At 36.0% G+C, this 14,629-nt stretch overlaps 1 protein-coding gene across 1 annotated transcript in view; it reads right to left on the reverse strand.

Moving 5' to 3' along the window:
- ZNF804A (zinc finger protein 804A) overlaps nt 1-14,629 on the reverse strand; it is a 254,028-nt gene that overhangs the window by 11,463 nt on the left and 227,936 nt on the right. Inside the window, exon 3 of the mRNA XM_026696720.2 lies at nt 5,251-5,381. Within this exon, the coding sequence (XP_026552505.2) occupies nt 5,251-5,381 (131 nt within the window). The remainder of the gene's footprint in view (nt 1-5,250; nt 5,382-14,629) is intronic.

Here is a 14,629-nt window from a genome sequence, read left to right on the forward strand (position 1 = left end):
CCCCATTAATAAATATACCATTAAGTATAACACTATCATTAGCACAGCATGGGGAGTTGGATATGGCCCTCTAGCTGTGAGTTATTTAAAGGTTACAAAGGCTTGAGAAGCAAGAGAAAAAGAAATAATATAAAAGCTAGGCTGCAACAAGCAAAATTCTTAGTTTTATATTGCTTAGCGGAACTCTATGAGGCTAAATATTTTTGGTGAGCCAGATCTTTGCTGTGTATTAGGTTAAAAGAAGGACCTGAATATCACCCATTTTAGTTACTTAGGTTCTGACTATATAAATTAATATATTCTTTGATACATTTTCTGATTTGGAGTAAAATACATCATTTAACACAATTAAAGCCATGGGTAAAAGAAATAACGTAATCAACTAAAAAGTATTAATTTAGCTTTAGTGGAGATCCAGAGACAGAGAATGTAGAAGAAACAAGAGTTATGTTAATTAAAACTGTTGACCTAACTGCAAACTGAAGGCAAATTCTGAAGATCATCTTTGCTTTTCTGAAGACTTGGACAAAATGGCTCCCCCAAACCCCATGGTGTTCTTCTGTTCTACAGAGCAGAGGCATCTGTGGGTTTTCCTCAAATGGAAGAAGCTCTATGCCATTGCAAAATAAGGTCCAATCATTTGATTGATGAGTGTGACATTATGTGAATAAAATTTATATAATGTACATGTACAAAAGAAATGGAATTTGTATTGTTTCCCCCTTTGACTCTTCATGCTGGCATGAATAGCTACTGCATTTTGCTAGTATAACAAAGAAACTCCTTTCACTGGAGTGTTGTCTCAACACTTACTGAATCCAGGCAATGCTGCTTTTCCAAAAGCTAAAAGATTTTGTTTTTACTTCTACAAGGCCTTATAAAAATTTAAAAGGGCAGAATTTTAGAAGTAGGCCTAGGAACAAACAAATTCAAGTGCCTGGTCATTGAGATATCCCTGAAATGGCACAAACAATATCCATATAAGTGGAAATAAAAGCAACTACTAAAAGGATAAAGAATTTATGGCCCCTCACACTTGGCAACCTAGATTTCATATCTATTTGATTTTAGAAAAATGATAAGCCTACCATAGAAAATCGTGGATTTGTTTTGATCATGGATAAATTGTGAAATGAATTTTTCATGTTGCAATTCTTTCTTGTTAGCATTCCCTTTGCTGGGGAATCTTGTTTTTTCAGAGGACTGTAATTTTTCCAGTCACATTTTTATCACTGGGGAAAAAATAGCCACCATATTGCGATAGGTTTAATATTTCCATAATTAGGGCAAAGCTGAAGCACTTTCAAAAATGAAGGAAATGACATTAAAATGGCAGCCAGACAATTTAGAGAGTGCTAAGAGGTTATGATATACACTATTAGCAGTTTGAATGTGTGGCTGCATCTCAGTAAAGGTTGTAAAACTTGAGAGATCTAAAAGTATGACAGAGTTCAGCAATCACAAGGCATCATCAGTGTTCAGTTTCTACACTATAGGTTGACTTGTGTAGGCTTGTGTGGGTGTTACTACTTAATGTAATTAAACATTTGACTAATCATACATTTTCATAATGGTTCCCAGGTTTTTGAAGATCACCTTATGTTTGTCTAATTCCAGACTGTCAAGCAATTCGAATATTTGAAGACTATCTTTAGGGAACATACAAGGAGCACTGATAATCAGCAAAAGATGGAGTGAAATTATTTCCATTTTAGATCTGCTTGACATTCCCGTGTTACATCAAACTAACTCTCTCTGGGTTTATAGCAAATGCACCAAGGACAGAAAATGTACATGAAAAGGAAGGCCATATTTCATATTCGTGTTTCATCCTGTAGTCTTTAAATTAAACCTTTATTTGTGGCTGCCAGAATGTTAGAAATCCAGTGTCAATTTTTGACAAACTGTTTAAAAATGGTGTCGTAGTTTCTCACCTCTGTTTTATAGAGGGGAAGAAAAAAATGATACAGAAACATATGTTATGCTTATACATTCAACAAATACTCTCCAAACTTTTTGGGAAAAAAAGGTAAACTATAAAGTGTCTGTTTATTTCTGTAAAATCATTCTGTCACCTTTCTCTCAGCTACACTTAGGCAAAATAAAACAGAACTTCAGCCAGTAAAAAGTTATCTGTCCAGACTGAAAAAGTCAGCTTTGAATAACTGTCACATCTGTTTTTCTTTGCTCTGAAGGTTTTTACAAATATCCAAATATTCTTAAGGAATTTTATCCCTGAAATGGTAATGTCTATTCTTTTTCATGTTCTTAAATAGCTTTCAACTACTGGAAATCTGACAGCTTTGATTTTGCTTTGTTTCCTATTTTTTTTAATCTCAAATCTTTAATTTCTGTATCGTTCTCTTCCTTGTTGTATAGCTTTCTTCTAATATGTGCATTTTTATACATATTTTGAAGCTATTTGATCAAATATGTTTTTGTGTAATTTCTTCATAATATCCATGTTCTTATGTGCAATTTCTCATAATGTACAGAGTTTGTATATATGTTTGAGGCAAACTGTCTCCCAAATTTCAGAAAAGGTTATATCAACTTTATCACATCTATGTTCATATACAGGCTCAGGAATTATATTGTATTAAACTGCTTCCCATCTCTACTTGTTTCTATGGACTTTATTTTCAGTTAGGCAGTAGTCCTGGTAATGAAAAAGAACTCTTACATTGAGGTTCTCCCACTCATGAGTTTTTGGATCATTGTGGCCTTAAAATATTCAGCTATTTGTTGACATGAGATTAATGGGAGTATAGATAGTCCTCAATTTATGACCACAATTGAGCCCAAAATTTCCATTGGTCAATTTAACAATATTGCAAATTATAAATAATTTTTGTCCCTGTGGACACAGACTCAGATTGTCAACTATGTACTTTTATTTCAAAACTTTAACAAGAAGAGTCTGATTTTCCCTATATTATGAGCTATACCTAGAAGAGTGATTGGTAACTTTCTATTTAAAGAATTTGTTTTGTTTACTTTGCTAAGAAAACGGCTGAGATATTTTACCCAATTATAACTAAGAGTTCTTGCTTGATTCTGTTCTTTGTTACGCATCTCATGATAACATATTTAATCTATTTATATCAGAGATGTCAAACTCAATTTGATAGGGTAGAGGTGATGATTTTCTATCATTTCTATTATTCATTTTATGCTATACTTTTTCTGAATTCATAATATCAGAAACATGATCCTTAGGAAGTAGACAGGCCAAGATGGAATAATTTTGTTACACTTATTTTATTCATCCTTTTCCCCAATAAATCATGGGAGACATTGCACACATAGGAAGGCAGAAAAGGGGAAATATGAGCATAGTTGACTATATAATAGCAGATTATATTCAAGCCTTTGGCAGACCACTGGCTATTAATTGCTCATATGTGTGTTAATAGGCTGTCCAAGACCATATTTCAGGTATAGTATCTATATTATCTACATAGCAACTTCGATATAGATGCTTCTTTACAGATTAAACTAAAAGAAATACCTGACATGAAAGCTTAAATATTATTTTCCAAATTATTGGTATGTAATAGGAAGTTCCCAAAACAGGTCCGATATGTGATGAGGTTGAAGTTTAGAAATAGAAATAAAATAACAGAGTTAGAAGTCTTCTAGTCCAATCCCATGCCTAGGCAGCAAAAACTCTACACCACTTCAGACAAATAGCTATCCAATCTCTTCTTAAAAACTTCCAGTGTTGGAGCATTTACAACTTCTGGGGGCAAGTTGTTCCACTAATTTATTGTTCTAACTGTTATCTTTAGTTCTAAGTTGCTTCTTTCCTTGATAGGTTTCCACCATTTGCTTCTTGTCCTACCCTCAGGTCCTTTGGAGAATAGCTTGACCCTCCTCCTCTTTGTGGAAGCCCCTGAGATATTGGAACATTGCTATCATGTCACCCCTAGTCCTTCTTTTCATCAGACTAGACATACCCAGTTTCAGCAATTAATTTTGTCACTTTGTCATAGAATGCAATAAGATTAGTCTGGCATGAACTGTTTTTGACAAACCCATGTTGGCTTTTGGTTATTACGATGTTTGCTTCTAGGTGTGGGCTGATTTGTTGCTTGATTATCTTTTCCAGAACCTTCCCTGGTATTGAGGTCAGGCTGATAGGTCTGTAGTTTCCTGAATCTATTTTTTCCCTTTTTTGAAGATGGGAATTACATCAGCTTTTTCCCAGTTCTCTGGCAATTCCCTGGTGCCCCAGGATCTTTGAAAGATATAATTCAGTTTACTATCCATATACTGATTTAATTAATAAATGAGTAGTAGTACCCAAGTTCAGAGCAGCAGTACCCAAGTTCAGAGTTATGACCAAGTCCAAATGTTACAGGAATTGATGGAACACCTACTGAAATATGGCAAGCAAAAGAAGAATAATTTAAGGTTCTAAACAGCTGTGCCAGCCAATCTGAAGGACAACACAGGCCAACAGATTGGAATAAGTCCATTTACATTCTAATTAAAAAGGGGGGAGACAACAGAGGATGTAAACTATCATACAATATCCTTACTTTCACATGCTAACAAAATAATGGTTCATCCAATACAGATTACGTGGAATAAAGAAATTACATAGCAAAAGAGATGCCAGCTGTTCCTGTCAAGGAAGAAGAACTCATCTCACCTTCTTCTTTTGGCAGAGATAGGAGAGTCTGTCTCCCTCCCAGCAGTATTAATGAAAATGTTGCATAGAGTCAACAGCACACCAAAATATCTCTTTCCTTCAAATACTTAAGTTATCTGTCACTGACTTTAATTCCTCTGCTTGCCTTTATCAATAAATACAAACATATGTCCACACACACACACACACATTCCTACACACACACACACACACACACACACACACACACACACACACGACACAATCAGTGGTATCTGAGGGTGAGTGGTCAAACTGATGCTGGATGTGTCATCACAGCCTTCAAATGGGATGAGCTTGCACTGAAATGGTACTTCTGCCATCCCATAGACAACACTATCAATGATGTTTTTAAATTAAATGTATGCAATTTATTCAATGTTTAACTTTCTTGAAAAGCAACAATATTTTTAAAATGCTTATTTCTTTGCATTGTACCAAGTCTAATTGTCATGTACAGATTATCAGGAAAAAATATTTATGTTGTTCTGCTTTGGAATCACAATGGTCAATTATATCCTTCCTCCCTCCCTTTCTTTGATTTTTTTTTTGCCTTTTAATAACTTCTCACTCACCATGCAGCTTCTTTTCTGAGTTCAGCTAACTTGTGTAAGCGTTGAAGAGCTTTCTCTTGTTTCTTTTCATCCTTTCTTGATTTGGATGCTACATTCCGAGCAAACTCCCTCTGCTTTAGCTCCTTGAGCCTCTGTTAGAAATAATTGGAAGCAAGCAAGAAAAAGAAAAACATTAATGCAAAGAAAGGAACTTCTATGAAGATATCACTTTGCAATACCACAATTTAGTGTTGACTATGCTATTTGACAGGAAGAAATGAATATGCTCTGGCATTGCTGTGATGAAATTTGGGGCTGCTTATATTTTTATACGTAGTAAGATCTGCCTTTCAATTTCTCAAAAATTCTCTTTCTGTGTTCCATTCTCCTATCTTATTCACAGGCTACTTCAGAATTTATTTCTCAGCATGGTATTTTTGACTTTATTGATAAATATGCTTGAAGTGGCTGTAGTGGTTATTTTTCTTGTTTGTCTCACATAGCTTCATCACTCTGAACAACCCTGGTACTCAGTGGAAATAGTTTAGAGGAGGATTACTCTACACTGTCTTCCATTGGGAAGTTGATCCATGGGAAGTTAGCAAATTTGGGATGTTGGAACAATAATTGAGCACTGAAACATTATACATTTTAAAACACAGTGTGGCCATCTCCTAACCAGGAAAGTATCAGAAAACCATATTCTAAATATGAGGTTACTGAGAATTTCTTCTCCTTGAAATAATTTTCAGCAGTTATTCTTTTTCATGAAATCCCATGAGAATTGATCAAGAAAAAAATAAAGAAGTTCCTGGCAGAGACTAAATAAAATGCTCTATTTCTTTATTGTTAAAAATATTAGTTTAACATGAGACAGAATTCCTTACATTTAGGGGAATGTGCATTTTGGGGAATTGTTTTTTTTTAATTTCCAAAAACACTTTGCCTTATAAATCTCAGTTTCCCTTGAGAAAACCTCTATTCAAAATTAATTGTTTGACTGGAAGATTCCCATTGTAAGATATAATGTTTAATCTTTCCTTATTAAATGTCATTTTAATTGTCCAGTGAAAGATTCTCACATTGCAAGCTTATGTTTGTTATCATTCAGAAGTCATCTTCACTGATTTCAATGGGCTTTAGTCCTAGCTGATTTGTGGTCTTATACTATACATAAATAGCAGAATAAAACAATCACCTGGTCTGTACCTCAAAGTAAGTTAAAATGTTTACTCTGGACTTAGCATTTTATGCAATTTACCATTATCATTACAAACCATGGTTTATGGGTTACCTTATTATATAATCAACTATGGCTTATTTTGAAGAAGAGCTCTTTTAAGGAGTTGGTGATCTGCACCCTTCCTCAAGAACCATGCTGGATGCAATAAGGTTAGATAATTTCCAACCAAATTCCAACTTTCTGTTTTGGGGAAAAGATTGTAGATGAGGTTACCAGGATCAAAGAACACTATTGGAAGCAGATCTAGATTCCTTTCAGTAGATTCAGAGCCATTCTGAGTATACTTTTGGACAACCTCTGGCAGGACTGGAATCAAAATAATGCAGGCTTTCTAGTCCTCTAGTCCTTCTCACTTAATCGGTGGCTTTCAATATGTATGTTAATGGTGTGCTTCTGAACTGAATCTGAGGGCTGAGAATGGGGAGAAGAGACACTATTTTGTTATAATTCTACTCCTTTCTCCAGGGCTGATTCCATTAAATGTTAGTGGGGAGAGCTCAAACCCAAGGTCACTGGTTTGTGGGATGCCACAGGAATCATCACTCTCCTTGCTCCTATTTAACCTCTACATAAAGCTGCTGGATGATGTATGGGACAACACAGATGAGGCATCATTGGTACACCAACCATAAATCTCCATCTCTAGACATACAATCATACTGTCAGAATTCTGTTACAGTTTCAAGAGGCTATGGGAGATGTCACCTTGTTAAAGTTTCAGGTGGTCTTTAAAGACAGCCCAGCTGGGTGCTAATGAACGCATAGGTTACTGTACTTAGGTCCTCCTACACCAAGTTGGATCACAACTGGTGCGTCAACCAAAGCTGAGAAAATATGTCATTAACCATGGCCTCAACTTGTTGCTCAAGCAAACACCATGAGTCTTGAAGATTCAAGACAGATTTCAAACTTTTTCCTTCTGCACATCTAGAAGCTACTCTAATATCAACAGAAAATCTGAATGTACAAACAGTAACTCTGTTTTTCTTGACTTTTCAACTGTCCAAAATTTGTCCTAACATGTTAGAAAGTTAGGAAGGCATGCCTGCTGAATATATTTTTGCCCAAGGCTGCACTAACCCTCAGTCCAAAATGAACACCTTTCAAGTTATGACCAAAGTGACAGTATTTTTAAAGCTGTTTTAGAGTTCAGCCTGCACAGGCACAGCACAAGAGGAGTGTGCATAGTCATTCCATTGAGTTAATCAAAGATTAAACTTTTCAATCTGCTGTATATCCAGACAAGCTCCAAAAATCAAACCCATTACATGTTCAATCTTGGAAGATAAACACATTCCATTAGTGTAATAAAAAAGGCCAGATGAATCAACCAAACACTGCACCACTTTATTAAGAGCAATCTTTAAAACAAATATTTACACTATGGTGAGCAGTAGCAATCCTTCTCCTGCAAGGCTGCCCTAAAACTACTACCAGTTGTGACAAGGATCCTTTTTTTTAAAGCAAGTTTGAATTCATAAAAATGAAGCCTGTGATGACAGATATTGGGATAAACAAATTGCAGGAAAAATATTTTCAGAGTAACATGAATACCTGCAAAGAAACAGAATTCAAGTCCCCCCTCTCTTTCCCTCCCTCCCTCCCTCCCTCCCTCTCTTTCTCTGTCTCCCTCCCTCCTCACTCCCTCACTCCCCCCTCTCTCTCTCCAAAATTTCTCAATGTTTTGCCCTATGGCTTCATTAAAAAAGTTTGCTCTGATTTCCAAGTATATAAGGAAAATATATTTTGCTGTCTATCTGAGCACTTATATTAATATAATCACAGGTTTTCTTAGTAACGAATTATAAAAATAAAACTAGTAAGTTGGAGAAAATTGTTCATATTGAATTTTAAGATGAATTTATTTAATGCTGCATTTTAAAACTAGAACAGAAACTGAAAGTAAATAATCCAGTGAAAATATGTAGCTCTCTAGCAACAAATGTTAATGGAAAATTGCATCCAAAATATGCATGTTTTGAAAACTGAATAAAACAAAATGTTTGTGAAATATGCAGTGAGAACACCTTGTGGTAGTCCAGAATATTGTCAGAAGAAAGGGGATAAACATTATTCTAAACCAGTGCAGCTAATGATGACTTAAGCCTGTTTTTTATGCCCTACAAACATGCAAATGGAATAAGACTTCATCTTTGAGTAATGCAACTCAGGGGGAAAATAATCAGAATAATCAGTCCTTCCACAAAAACGTTACTTGAATTTTCTCTAAACCTTGTATTTTGCAACCAAATCAACTCTTTGTAATACTTGTTCTGCAGCATAACTTACTCAACTGATTGTTCTTCACTTGGTACTCCTTACTTCTCACCTATTTACTTCAAAGATTTGGAAACTTCTTGGTTTGATGTTAGAGTTAGAAACACTCAGCATATTCATATATATTTGGTTTCCGATTGATAGATCTCATTTTCCTTAGGGTGTCTCCTGGGTTTTTCTTCTTCATTTGTATTTCTTTCCTATTAGACTTTCAGCTGTCCTGAAGGATGTTTTTTTTTTCCCCATTGCTCTTAGTTTCTTTTTATTATTATTTTCTATTTAGCTGCCAGGATTTTGCTTCTTTACCAGTAGCATGCTTTATAGAGATGTTTTCATTTCATTTTATTTGGGAGGCTAATATTTACATTTCCTTTTCTCCGTGTTTCTGTTCTTACATAGTAAGAGTAGTAAATACACATTTACTATGCAGGTAGCTTCACACAAGGTGTGACAGTACTGTGATCTTGAAACTTCAGGCACTAACCTAAGCTTCCCAAATATAACTTGGCTCCTCAACTGCTTTCCTGAATACAATGATGAAGTCATGTATGTATAGAAAATATGACTACTGCAGAGAATGGAAACAAGGTCTTTCAGTAAATGTGCCTTAAGGTTTACATTCTAGGCTCTTTACTCCTGCCTTTTGAGTCTATAGACTTTTAGCGTCTACATATAAAATATTATTTCCTGACCTGAGAATTGCTGCTCCTTGTCTTACCAGTTTTAGCTGTCACCATTACAGACTCCAAGTTTTTAGTTTACTTTTGTTCTTATTTTTTAAAAATTGAGAACTGTCTTGATTGGATCATAGCATTCAACCACATGCATAAAGTCATTAATGAGTAGGTATGAAGTGATGACCTGCACTTATCATTTGATTGCAGTCTTTAGGATTTAAATAAAGCCACAAAGTCTCTGGGGACCTTCAGACTTTTGCAATTCATTCTCTCCTTCTCCTTCCTTAAGGGACTCCAATGCATTTTAAGGAGTACCAATACATTGTACAGCCATTTAAATAATCATGACTTCTACTATTACTATTTTTCAGATGGAGCTTAAAAAACTTTGTAGGTTCTAGCAATAAGAAAGTAGTCTTGTTTGAATAAAACATCTGGATCTTTTAAATAGTAGAAATCCTCACCCTGAGACTTCTTTTTATGAAAGTTAATTCTTCTTTGGATTTCTCTCTCCATCATAAGAGAGAATACTCTGCAGCTATGATCCTGGACATACTCTATGTTCCTTTTTTCTCGTTAGACTCCAAGTACAGAAACTGATTTAATATTCATGTCCTGTTCTTTGAATATTAATGTGGCCCCACAAGAAGAATGTAAACATATTACACTCTGGACCATTGTGTACTATTCCAGTACTAGGCATCACACTTCAGCAAGATTCAGAGAAACTGGAACAAGTGCAGAGGAGTATCAGAGGAGCCTTAGTGCAATATACAGAGAGAGAGATAAATGTGGTATGTTCGGCCTTAAAATAAACGTATATGATAGCATTTACAAGTTTTGGAAGGAACATTAAAAATTATACTGAAAACTTTACTTAGAGAGATGGTGGACTTTCTTCCACTAGATGATCTGAAGAAGAAGCTAGACAGCAGCTGAGGGTGTTTTCATTTAAATTTCTGCAATAAAAAGTGGCCCTTGATGCTCTAATAGCCCCTTTATAAACTCTGATTTTATGAAATGAAAGTTCAGCATTGCTGTGTGCATTGGGATAGATTCAGTGGACAGTGAGAGTCATTGTGAAATAGGTATCTGATGGAATGCCAAGCTGTAACCTTGTAAGTTTCTTAGGTAGATATAAGACAATTGAGAGGAACATGGCCCATCTCATGGGCAGGACTGAATTATAGAAGTCCCTAAAATTATAGCAGGAGATAGGAAGGCATACAGAAGAACATTAGAGGCACAATAAATGGAAAGAGGAAATAGAAGAGGAAATGGATGTGGGTGGCAGAAATTCAAGGATGGGTTTAAATTACGAGTGCTCTGTTTGTAGAATAGGATTGGGCAAGGGACTTAAGCTTCTATGAATAAGTGGAAACTTTCACATGGGTGGGAGAAATCACAGGACCAATATAGGGATGTTAGCAGTATTGGGAATAAGGGAATCGGGATGTGCAGATCGATTCATTTAACAAGGTCGTTGTGGGGAAAATAAGAGGAGGAAGGTGCATTGGCTAGGTTCGCTACCTTGAGTTATTTGCAAAAATAATAAAGGCAGGATACAAATATACAAATAACACTACATTTGTTTGAAGAACGGAACATTTTAATATTGGGGAAACCTGTTATTTTCCCCTTTCTATATACTTATTTGTGCCAGGCAAAATATCCTGACCTTGCTGTTTGAAGACATTAAAATATGCTGAACTAGTTTACCTGGCTTTAAAGGAAAAAAAACTATCAGAAGTGATCTGATATTTTTCTTTCATTTAAATAATGTTCCAGGGGAGTAGTCAGTGACCCTAATCGGGATCCTCCTAGTGGAGCCGTGGGCAATTTTCTGAGTACATACCATGATTAATGCAGCCTAGCACTAAAAGGAGTTTAGAATTCAATTACAATGCATTTGGATCACTGAAGATGTTAGGCACTTCAGGGTACTAATAGCATGACAACCTCCTTTCATAAGCAAGGAATTTGGATCAAACCCCCCCCCCTCTTTTTTTGGTTTATAATGTTTGACAATCCATGATTAGCTAATTATTAAAAACAATGAGGCTACAGCTGTCTTCAGTGAACATGAAATTCTTTGATCTTTTTCATGTCAAACTGGGCCACCATTAAATGATTCATTTTATTTTATGGGCATAAAATCCTTGATGTTTAAAATACTATTTTGGCAAAGTATCAGCCCAGCATGAGGGAAGAGGTTATTTTCCCCCACATCTGAAGAATTTTTCTATCTATCCTGAAACTATCTGTCTTGAAACTTTTTCAAATGATAGTCCTAGAGCAGTAGTTCTCAACCTTGGCAAGATATATGGACTTCAAGTTCTGGCTGGGGGATTCTGGGAATTAAAGCCTGTGCATTTTAAAGTTGTCAAGTTTCAGAAATACTGCCTTAAAGTAACTAAGGAGGCATCCAGTCAGTGGTGAAATGCTACCGGTTTGGCCCAGTTTGGCTGAACCATTAGCAAAAATTGCTACCGGTTTGGTCTAACTGGTAGTTAAAAAAAGCTCCAACAATCAGTTGAGAGGAGAAAGAAGAAAAAAAGCACTGGATGGGCCCTCCCACCTGCCCCTGTACTTTTCTGTTCTTTATCCTCTCAGTTGATGGGTGTGGCAGAGCCTCAGCTGGTGTTTGGAAAGCTGCATGCATGCGCATTAGGTGCGTGCAAAGTGTGTGATCACTGAACTGGTAGGGAAACTGGTAGAATCCCACCACCGCAGTCCCAAATTCTTCCTTCCAAAGGCAAAAAAGAGATATCCAATGGGAACACGAATGCCTCCTCATCTCCAAGAAAGATGCTTCTGCCTCTTTTTCTAGCATTAGCTTAATTTTACATAAGTGATTCTTTGCCTTCAGCTCTATACTGCTAAAACTGCATCTCGATCTTGATATATTATTCAAATAAGGCACTGAGGGATGGTGGAGGATGGATAAAAGCAAGTGTTCTTCAAGCAACAAACTATATTGGGTTGATAAAAAATATAATAAATCAAATTAGAAAGTGTGCTTGTCAGTTCATTAACAAAACAGGGCTGGCAACACTGCTTTATTTATTATTTACACCCATACATACTTATATATTTTATTGTCATCCATCTACCAAGGCACTCCGGGTGATGAACATTTGAAGACAGCCAGTCAAATCACAATCAAACATTTTCTGTTTCCAATTCATTTAGAATGCATGCCTGTTAAAATGCACAATAAAAAAAACCATGTTTTGGGCCTAAAAAAAAAATCCCAGTAGAAACATGACAGCTACAGCTGCAACTACATCACAGTCTGCTTTGTGGACTTTTGTGGAAATAGCCAGGACTTCATAGCCTTCTGGAGATTGAGGAGAGCCAGGGCATTCTCACTCTGCCCTATCTAGTAGGATAAGTGGGAACTATCTGGGAGAGGTGGTCCTGTATGTAATCTGGTTCTGCTGTCTAGAGCCTTTAAGATGATAATCAGACCCTGAATTGCACCTGGAAGTCTACTGGAATCCAGGGCACCACATACAAAGTATTCTTATATAGAGAGCACCCAATACTACATATGCTGCTTCATTTTGGATCAGCTGAGCTTTCAATGCTATTCAAGGGTAGCCCATGTACAATGGATTGCAACAGTCCAAATGGGAGGTGACTAAGGCATGGGTTTCCCCAAGCAATGCCTCCTGAATAGGAATAGATGCAATTAGTGTGTAAGTGATAATTGTACAAAGGTTCTCTTGGTCATAGCTCTCACTTGTTCCTCAAGCAGGACACGAGCCCAAGAAAACCCAACAATTATGCACCCGCTCTGCTTCAGGAAGTGTTCCCCATCCAGGGTAAATGTTGGAAATCACTAGATGCAGAGTTCCCAAAACCCACAGTCACTCAGTCTTTTCAGACTTGAACTGATTCTTCCCTATCTGGACTGAGAAAGATTTATAACTGAGTCTCATTAGCATATTAAAGATATTTCACACGCACACACGCACACACACACACGGATGAGAGGACAAGGAAGGTTGAGATAGATGCACTGTCCCCATCCCAGGGGCACCAGAGATCATCCATGAATGTGAACAATTTTGTTTTGGTACCAAATCCCATCTTGAAATTCAACTGAAACAGTGCCATATCATCTGTTTCCTCCAGAGCTTGCTGGAACTGCAAGGCTACAATCTTCTTCACATGGTTCCCCAGAAAGGAAAAGTTGGAAACTGAATGGAAATTGTTTACTACTGCTGGAACCAAGGATGACCTTTTGAGAATATGCAAGAACACGTCTTTTATGGTTTTTTTCCTCTTACAAATGGACATTTATCTAGAGTATTGCTGGACATATCTAAAATCACTGTTTTTTCAATGAATGAAAAAAAAGCATGAAAAGAATCACTGGAGGAAAAACCTAACATGTTTGCTAGTGAACAATGAACATGTTATAGATAGTGTTTTATATGCTCTAATGCTCAGCAATGATGCATTTTAAAGCAATCACCCAAACAGTTTAAGGAAATGTTTTAAACATGTTATCCCATAGGTTTTTTGAGTCAAACATTTACTATTTCCAATTCATTTAGAATGCATGCCCATTAAAATGCACATTTCCATCTTAGAAATAATTCATTCAGTGAAGTAGTCCCTTCCTGAACGACAGAAAACTATGATATGGAGCAGATTCAGCTATAGTTATGAAATGTGAAGTATATACAAGCCTATCACAACAATAAGAATCTCTCTGTTCATATTGCTTAGACTGGTCCTAATTATTCCCTCGATGTTCCTTTTCTAGTTGTAACATAAAGTAACAGGCTTTCTAAAATGTAGAATTATAAATTTATAGAAATTATGCATCTTTCTTTTATGACTCAGGAAGTTTGGTAGTTTGATCCATACTTGCATTGCCTTTTAGCATAAATAAATAACTGAATATTCTGGAAGACAAATTGTTAAGAATTTCAAGTGTAATATGATTATACTTAGAAAGGCTGCACATTTTGCAAAGTTTTTTTTAATGAAAGTGTCTCATATGTTCGATGAAAATGACATGAGGCTATCATTTAATTAAATGATAAAATTTGTAGATCTCCAATATTTTCCTTTCCTTTCCCCCATATGGTTTACTATGACCCATTGGCACCTAAAAGATTGCTTAACATTTCTCCCTGCAATACTTGACAAAAATCATCTCTGGTTGGGTTTGGTATTGTTGATGAAA

This window comes from Pseudonaja textilis, chromosome 1 (assembly GCF_049901715.1).
Source record: "Pseudonaja textilis isolate UNSWEBS1 chromosome 1, rPseTex1.2, whole genome shotgun sequence".
NCBI classification, from domain to species: domain Eukaryota; kingdom Metazoa; phylum Chordata; class Lepidosauria; order Squamata; family Elapidae; genus Pseudonaja; species Pseudonaja textilis.